The sequence below is a fragment of the Mirounga angustirostris genome, unplaced genomic scaffold, assembly GCF_029215605.1.
Source record: "Mirounga angustirostris isolate CCGP_5_RB_7025 unplaced genomic scaffold, mMirAng1.0.hap1 SCAF_5, whole genome shotgun sequence".
NCBI classification, from domain to species: Eukaryota; Metazoa; Chordata; class Mammalia; order Carnivora; family Phocidae; genus Mirounga; species Mirounga angustirostris.
In genome coordinates this window covers 108,094,145-108,103,214 of record NW_026991713.1, presented here as the reverse complement: position 1 = coordinate 108,103,214, position 9,070 = coordinate 108,094,145, and the positions used below count along the sequence as shown (strand labels likewise).

The 9,070-nt window shown below is 40.1% G+C and overlaps 1 protein-coding gene across 1 annotated transcript; it reads right to left on the bottom strand.

The window, feature by feature from the left end:
* Positions 1-7,643: 7,643 nt before the first annotated feature.
* Positions 7,644-8,654, bottom strand: LOC123844120 (glyceraldehyde-3-phosphate dehydrogenase-like). Its single transcript, XM_045874212.3, has one exon. The coding sequence runs from the start codon at positions 8,593-8,595 to the stop codon at positions 7,663-7,665; it is 933 nt and encodes a 310-aa protein (XP_045730168.2). The 5' UTR covers positions 8,596-8,654; the 3' UTR covers positions 7,644-7,662.
* Between the last annotated feature and the right edge of the window lie 416 nt (positions 8,655-9,070).

Here is a 9,070-nt window from a genome sequence, read left to right as displayed (position 1 = left end):
ATGGATATCTCTTTGAGTCAGGAATGAAAAGGAAATGGATGAAGGAGGAGATACATTGGAAGTGTAGGGAGAAAAAAGGCTTCCAGACTTAGTCCTCTCTCATGTGAGTTAGGAATTCTGAGAACAAATCTTAATTTCATTCTCTCCTAGATACATATGTTTAAACTCAGTCTGCTTTATTACTTAGCATGAGCCCTATCCCAAATGGAGTCAAGGCCTCTCCATACATATGAAGTCCACCTTATGCAATCAAATATCAGGAGCCGTGATTTCTCTTCAGAAACCCCAGCCATAGCTCTCAAAAACAACAACAACAAAAACTGAAAAAGCATCCATAAAATACATATCAGAATCCCAAGTAACTGAAAACCATTCTCCCTGGTTTCATGGAAACCTATGTGGGACACATGTTCTCTGTCTTGTTATTAGGGAAACTTTCAAATGCAAAATACCTGTTTGTTCTTGGAGAACATAAATTTTTGTTGGAATCCTAGAGAAAGAGAACCTAGCTCAATCTATTGCAAATGTAACAATTTACCTCACTTGGAAAAGAAGTCTTCACACTTGGTTTATCCTGGGCACATGGATTCCTTAGAATGTGTCAGAGTTGATGAGTGGCAGCTTGGTGCCACTGAAGATCACCATGTGTCTTCCCTATGGAAACTTTACCTACTTGAAAGGATTGAGAAAAGAGCCTTCTTTAACCCTTCATCCCCTCTTCCACTTATAACCTTTGAACCTCATGAAGTTTAAGCAAATTAAAGTATTAGATTCCACCATGGACTCAAGGTAATGAAAATCTCTGAGGCCTCAGATGAGCTGCAAAAATACAGACAGTATGTGAATTCCTTGGGTCTATGACATAGTGTTATTCAATGGGTATTTAGGAAGGCTCTTGAAGTGCCTTATCCAGGCCTCATCCAAAAGTAAGCAATGGTTTGGGACCCAAGTGCTCTGTGTTCTAGTCTCAGCCCTGCTGCTAATTCACTGGGCACTTAGAGATTGGGTTAAATCATCTGTTTTAAACATCCTTCCAGTTCAGATTCTAGGTTGTAAAAGTGAGCAAAATAGAACACCTGCATTAAGGGAAAACTCAACTTTGGGTGTGTGTACACATATCTCTCAAGGACAAAGACAGTTTTTCTTCTGGACTCTTGGTGATTAAAGATTGCATAAGCAAAAATGGACTCATTCATGAAAATTAATAAATTATGTAATTGTATAAAAAGTTCAAGCAGTGTGAATGGCAACAATTTCTCAACTCTATTCTATAAAGTGGCAAAAATCCATATACATTTGTCACCTCTGAGAGAATCAGCAATTACCCTTAGGAGTTTGCAAGTCAGAAATTCTATAACTCTGGATGCCTAGGTAGTTGTGGTAAACCCAGACCTGTTCACTCTAACTATAGGGATCTATGCCTTCTTACTTTGCAATAGGAAGAACAAAATATAGTTTTCCACTGAAGGAAGGCTGGGACTCAAGACATCTAATAACGTACCCAACACTTAACAATATTATGAAGTTAATTTACCAAATTAAAGAGAAGAGCTTCCTGTGCCTTTACTGTGTGTTTTCTAATAATAATTCAATATGTGGTAGAACTATTCCTACTTGCACATCTCTTATGTCCTGCATTTGTAAACATTTGGAAAAATGGTGGTCTGAGTTCAGCAATGAAGTATGTTGCCTTGGGAGAAAAGAAAAGCTAACTGGTTGATTTAAAGTTTAGGTCCATAGTTTAGTTTTGTTAAATCCATACTGCTATGAGATCAAAATTAACTCCAGGAAATCTCATTCTCTATATTTTAGCTGCCATTTTCTGCTAATTTCCACAGGAGTTCTACATGTATTGCTTTCTCTCCTTGAGGAAAATTCCTATTTTTTTCCCAGACAGACTTTCTGCCACATGATAGGAAAGCTCAAAATAAACTAGATTCTAAATGACATGAGAAAATGAAAATCTCTCTCTATTCTCTGACCTGATATGAACCCTGGCACTGGTAGATGCTTACTAAATGTTCACTGAATAAAGTTATTAAATTAATGAAATAATGGAAGAATCAAGAATTTGTAGATCTTAACAACATGTGAATATACAGAGTTTACAAATGTGTCTGTGATTCATTTTGATCCTTTGTAAAATGCTCTAAGTTTGGGTTAGTGGGTGCCATTCAGAGACTGGCTCTCCAGTGTTACCCTACTGGATAATTATAAATTCCATAGAAAATCTGAGAACATCCTCTCTACCAATTCAGATTGGTCCTGGCAGACTTGAAGCTTTGTGAATTCCTGGTATGACAAATTGTCATCAAATGCCAGCAAAGCGATGTCTGGAGAAAAATGTTCTGTTAGGTTCACTGAAAATGAGAACAGCATTTTTCCCTTTGGTTCTTCCTAGAATAATTTATTATAGCTGTAGAGCACCCCCTTCCCCAGGGTCATTTCTAAGGAAGTTTAAGTTCAGATTTTTCTCTCAATGTCTTTCAATAACCTCTTGTGGAGTGAAAGATACTGTGGCCAAATGTACTTTGCAAGAAATAAACATGGAATTAAAGGAAAACTACTTCTTTTCCCCCTCAATATGTCCAGTCATAGCTTTGGCAACTCTGGAATCAATTACTAGTAATTCTGCTAGCACCTTGGCATTTCTTCCAGGGCCAGACAGAGGAGGGACAAAGGTGATCTACTTATATGCTACCACTGCCGTTGTCTTTTCCCCTCTTGTTCCTGTGTACCCAAGGACTCAGCAGTCATTACCTATATCTTAGTTCCTCTTTGTTGGGTCAAAAGTTAGTGAAGAGTGGTTGGGTAGATTGATGAACAACACTTTTATTTTCAGCCTTGAGGATCCTCAGCCTCATTGGGGGAGACCAAAAAAATAATGAAGAGACTTTTCCTACAAAATGAATTAACAGCTTTCATATAAATAAATGACTCAATTATTTTATCTTCTAAAAAGAGTTTACTCATAAAAATGAGAACAACATTTATTTTCACCTCTGAAGAATAATAACACCAAGCTATAAGAAAGAGATACAGTGTGTGCTTAAGAATTTATTCATTTACCTGACAAATGTTTATTAAACACTTATTATGCCCAAGCATGGTTTTAGTTTCTGGGGACACAGTTTCTGGGGAGACAGAAGTGAGTAATATCAAAACAGACCCTGTTGTCAAAAAGTACACATTTTAAAAACAAACAAGCTAATAATTTAATGTAATTTCAAATGATGTTATGAAGAAAAAGAAAGGTAGGGTAAAGAAAGGGTGAGTATGTGCATTTGTCTGAGAGGGCAACATTTCAATGGAAGACCCTGAAGGACATAAAGAGAAAGATCAGAAATGAAGGCCCTATGATGCTGTAAGATTTGAAGTTGCTCAAAAGCTAGGAAGGAGGTAGGTGGTATAGATGGGGGATGACAAGGGCTGGGCCCCAGTGAGGTGGGTCTTTTAAGCCAAGTTGAATTTTATTCCAAGTGTTATGACAAGGCACTGAAGACTTTGACAGGGAGTGAGGTAAAATCTGATTTCTATTTTACAAAATCACTTTGGCTATTTTATGGGGAAAGAGTGATGGCAGGGAGCTGGCAAGGAGGCTTTTTCCATAGCCCAAGCAAGGAGAAATAGCAAAGTGTCACCAAAGAATTGCATTAGAAATTTCTTCATTTGAGTTGATTGGCATGGATATTCCCTCATAAATTCTGTCCCAGAGTTGTACTATCTCAATCTCAGAAGTAAGAATCCCGATAAAAGCATTTTGTAATCATGTTTCATATAGTTGGGTGTGAAAGTCATTTTTCCTTTCTCACTAAGCTTAGTTAGATGATAAGGTTGTTTATGTAACCTCCTGAAATGAAAGAAAAAAAAATGAGGCAAATTATGTCACACAAATGAAAACACTTGATAACAGAAGGGGAATTGTTGTTCCAACAGAAAAAGATAATTGTGGACTAGAAGGAAAGACAGTGACGTGGGGATTTGGACACACCAACCAATCCTCAACACTCCCAGTAAAGATATAGATGCTTGAGAAAACAAAACAAAACAAAACAAAAACACACAAAAAATGAAATATCCCATTGCACTGTTTAGTGATTTATTACATTTTTAACACCAAAAATCTAGACAGTGTGGCCAAAGAGAGGATTTCTGTAGCATTTCTGTGTGTGTTTGGCAGTGCAAGAAATGTAACTTGAACATTGAAATATTGGAATTGCCAGGAAATGTTCATGGCTTTATATAGATAAAGGAACAATGTTGTTTAATTTGGGACCACCGAAGAAAATTGGGTATATACAGACATCTGAACCATATAGTCTCCTCCTTAAAAATAGACATGTTTGTACCATTTCAGTCTACCAGATATAATAGTGAAATGAGAGAAGAGTTTTTCACCTCTATTTTATAGGAAAGGGAAACACAGAGAATGAGCAGAATTGCTCTCAATTCCATAGTGACCAGATCAAGCCTTGAAACTCCAGATGCATTTCCTCTTCCCCTGCTAGAGCTACTACAGAGTCTGGTCAGCTAACAAGTGGCTGCAAGTCATCGTATGCTGTCTTTTTTTCACATTGTTCCACTTAGCAGGGGAATGAGTTTCCTTGGCAGAGAAAATAGAACGAAAGGAAAAAAAAATGTTTATTTGCCAAAAGAAAAAGAAATTTTGAAGCAGCATATATGTCTCACACATAGACACACACATACACACACACAAAAATCATTCATCTCTTAGAAGCAGTATATTTTTATCATATTCTTTTCTACTTCTAGCCATGTGAAGATCTATTGTTCATGTAGTTCAGTAAGGAGCTAAATAAGTTAAGAGGTAGAGAATGAAACCCAGGGAAAAATATTAAAACATATTGAAAAGCTTAATTCTAAAGGACAGGATGAAAGATAATTCCACAGCAATCTACAAATATACCAATTTACACAGAGGTTTGTGACCAATTTCTACCATTGTCATATAATTGGATGTCTTCTGATCTCTGGTGCAAGTATTCTGATCTAGCTCCATGATGAACACAAGAATGGGTTAAACTTCGTGATGAATTTCTGCTTTATTACAACTAAAACTGGGAAGTAAAACAACTGTTGAACACTAGAATAGTTTACACCAAATGAGAGCTTCACCAAGTAAACTATTCCTCTGTGGCCCATTTCAACACTATTCTCAGTCCCTGTCATTTCTTTCTTTTTATCATTGGATATATTGTCCCATACACTCTTTCCCTTGTCTTAGGTTTCCAAACCCTGACATATTTCAAGTCTTAGTTCACATCAGACCATAATGAAACTCAATGATTTTCACCTTTTATGAACCTCTGCAACAAAGTAGAACTTGAGAATTTATAGATACACCATTCATAGTTTTGACTGTTGCAAGAGATTTTGATTCTTATTACTTTCATTAGGCATGGATTGGAATCATGATGTGAAGGAGGAAATCACTGATTAGTGAGGAAAACTAGTCCACTGTTGAGCATCTACAACTTAATGACCTTTTGTTGTTCTCTACCTGTCTTTGTGCACACAGTAACCTCAGAACATGAAATTTGGAATCTTCAAGTTTCTCAGCATATACCTCTGGCAAATCTCAAGGATCTATTGTACCTAAAGTCTGTATCACATAATGCAACCCAGGGTCCAGAAAAAGCCTAATTTGAATACTTCTCCTTAGGAATTCTGGAATATGATGGCATGCTTCTTAGTCTTTGGTTTACAAATAAAGGCATTTCAGCCAGTGAGAATTGGATTTAAACTTCATTTTCACAGTTCCTATTTAGTGTAAATAAAAAATTTGGGAGAAAAATGTTTTGGAGAGTTTGGAGTTCAGTGTGCAATAGCGAGTCCAATAATTCTACCAAAGCTACAGTATGAAGAAGGCATATTGAAAGTGTCTTGATACCACAGTACAAAGAAGGATTTCAGCTCTGATCCCAGAGAGAGCCAGTGGGAAGAAGTTCCACTCTCAGTCCTGTGGAAATGGCAGAGAAGTTGAAGTAAGAAAAGTAGAATCATGCCAGAGAAATTTCCATTGTCCAGCTCTATGAAATTTAGGCTAAGTCCTTTAAAAATGATCTCTAACAATATCAAACTAAGAGTACTGCTCAGAGTCCACATAAGTGTTGCAATTGTTGGTAAGGTAGAAGTTCCAAGAGATACGACCAGTAGTGGAAGATGGGATCCTCAGAATTGGGAGAAAACTGACCCAATCTGCAAAAGTACTGAGTTGGCTTAAAGACAAAATAGTATTAATATGCATCATGGAGGGGCACCTGGGTGGCTCAGTTGGTTAAGCGACTACCTTCGGCTCAGGTCGTGTTCCTGGAGTCCCAGGATCGAGTCCCACATTGGGCTCCCTGCTTGGCGGGAGTCTGCTTCTCCCTCTGACCCTCCCCCTCTCGTGTGCTCTCTCTGTCTCTCATTCTCTCTCTCAAATAAATAAAAAATCTTAAAAAAAAAATATGCATCATGGATTGAGTTCTTTCTAAGGTCAACACTATGCACATTGTCTCATCTAATCCTTATATAACTGTTGTTTGAGGTAGGCATTACTAAGTCATTTTACTGAGCAGGAAACTGAGGCATAGAAAATTAAAGCAACTTGACCAAGAATCACACTGGGTGTAAGTGGCAGGGTCAGAATTATGTAATTTCAGGGCTCCTATTTTTAATCCTCATGATCTATGTCTTCTACACAATGGTAAAAAAGGAAGAGGAATACTCTTGTATTAAAGAACAAAGCCAGGGGCTCCTGGGTGGCTCAGCTGTTAAGCGTCTGCCTTTGGCTCAGGTCATGATCCCAGGGTCCTGGGATTGAGCCCCGCATCGGGGTCCCTGCTCGGTGGGGGGCCTGTTCTCCCTCTCCCTCTGTCCCTGCTTGTGTTCCCTCTCTCACTGTGTCTCTGTCAAATAAATAAATAAAATCTTTAAAAGAAAGAAAGAAAGAAAGAAGAAAGAAAGAAAGAAAGAAAGAAAGAAAGAAAGAAAGAAAGAAAGAAAGAACGAACGAAGCCCATGTAACTCCACCTCATAAAAGGAGCCCTAAAGCTGGTTATCTAATAGATGCTGTATGATGTAAGAATCCTGAGGGGGAACCTCAGTTAGAATGGATCCCAGCTTTGGATGTTCCAGGAATAGTGATAGCCTGGAAACTCAAGTTTTCCCTTATAGTTTTCTCTAATCATTTAATGTGTGGCATGCATCTAGTTATAAATTCTCAATTTTAGGGTGAGAACTTAGTCTATAATAACAATATTTATTTAAGAATACTCAACATTTAATTGATAGATTCTCATTTCTCTAAGATGAGAAGTTTCATTATGGCCCTATGGAAATGGAAGGCAGAAGACTGACAATGATTACTTTTTTTGGGGGGGGGGGCTGGGTACAGTATACTTTGTTGATGGTATATGACAAGGCAGGGCTCGCCAAGTCCCTCCCCTTCTTCAGGGGGTCTGGGATGGAAACGGTGGAGGTTGAGAGATTCTCAGTGTTTTGGGGGATAAGTTGGGGCAGGGACTCCCTAACAGCTGAGGGCCTCTCTCTTCCTCTTGCTCTCCCTGGGGCTGGTGGTCCAGGGAGCTCTTACTCCTTGGAGACCATGTGGACCATAGGGTCCACCACCCAATTGCTGTAGCCAAATTCATTGTCATACTAGGAAATGAGCTTGACAAAGTGGTTGTTGAGAGCAATGCCAGCCCAGGCATCGAAGGTGGAGAAGTGGGTGTCACTGTTAAAGTTGCAGGAGACAACCTGGTCCTCAGTGTACCCCAGGATGCCCTTGAGGGGGCCCTCTGATGCTTGCTTCACCACCTTCTTGGTGTCGTCGCATTTGGCAGCTTTCTCCAGGTGGCAGGTCAGATCCACAGAGGACACGTTGGGGGTGGGGACATGGAAGGCCATGCCAGTGAGCTTCCCATTCAGCTCAGGGATGACCTTGCCTACAGCCTTGGCAGCACCAGTGGAAGCAGGGATGATGTTCTGGGCAGCCCCTCGGCCGTCGTGCCACAGCTTCCCAGAGAGGCCGTCCACGGTCTTCTGGGTGGCAGTGATGGCATGGATGGTGGTCATGAGCCCCTCCATGATGCTGAAGTTGTCATAGATGACCTCGGCCAGAGGAGCCAAGCAGTTGGTGGTGCAGGAGGCATTGCTGACAATCTTGAGGGAGTTGTCATACTTCTCATGGTTCACACCCATCACGAACATGGGGGCATCGGCAGAAGGAGCAGAGATGATGACCCTCTTGGCCCCGCCCTTCAAGTGAGCCCCAGCTTTCTCCATGGTGGTGAAGACCCCAGTGGACTCCACAACATACTCAGCACCAGCATCACCCCATTTGATGTTGGCGGGATCTCGCTCCTGGAAGATGGAGATGGACTTTCCATTGATGACAAGCTTCCCGTTCTCAGCCTTGACTGTGCCGTGGAATTTGCCATGGGTGGAGTCATACTGAAACATGTAGACCATGTAGTTGAGGTCAATGAAAGGGTCATTGATGGCGACAATATCCACTTGGCCAGAGTTAAAAGCAGCCCGGGTGACCAGGCGCCCAATACGGCCAAATCCGTTCACTCCGACCTTCACCATCGTGTCTCAGGGACGCGGCTGGCACTGCATCAGAAGATGCGGCTGTCTGTCGAATGGGGAGGAGCAGAGAGCTGACAACAATTACTTTTTAAAAGGTTTTTCTTTTGTGCGAGACATATTAAAAAAGAGACTCTTAAATTTCCTGGACAACGAATGTTTTTCTCTTAGATAGCTATAACCTTCACCCTTACTTTCAGTTCTAAACTTTTAGAGCAAACAAGACACAATCAACTCATGGACCAAACCTGCAAACCATGCATATGTAGATTTATGTAAATATTAATGCAAATCAGGCACAGCCACTGGGCTTCTGGGAGGTTACAAATGGAGCCCTTGGTACAGCAGAGGTCAAATATCCTTGGCTTAGATCTCAAGTCTACATGCAGATTTTTATAGGACAATGGCAGCCCCTAAACACAGCAGTCTTTAAATGCTGTGATAATTCTATTCCTGGGTAGTTTTCAGTCATAATTAG

What these genes read in the sequence shown, in the direction of transcription:
- LOC123844120 (XM_045874212.3), bottom strand. Translation starts at nt 8,595, where the DNA reads ATGGTGAAGGTCGGAGTGAACGGATTTGGCCGTATTGGGCGCCTGGTC.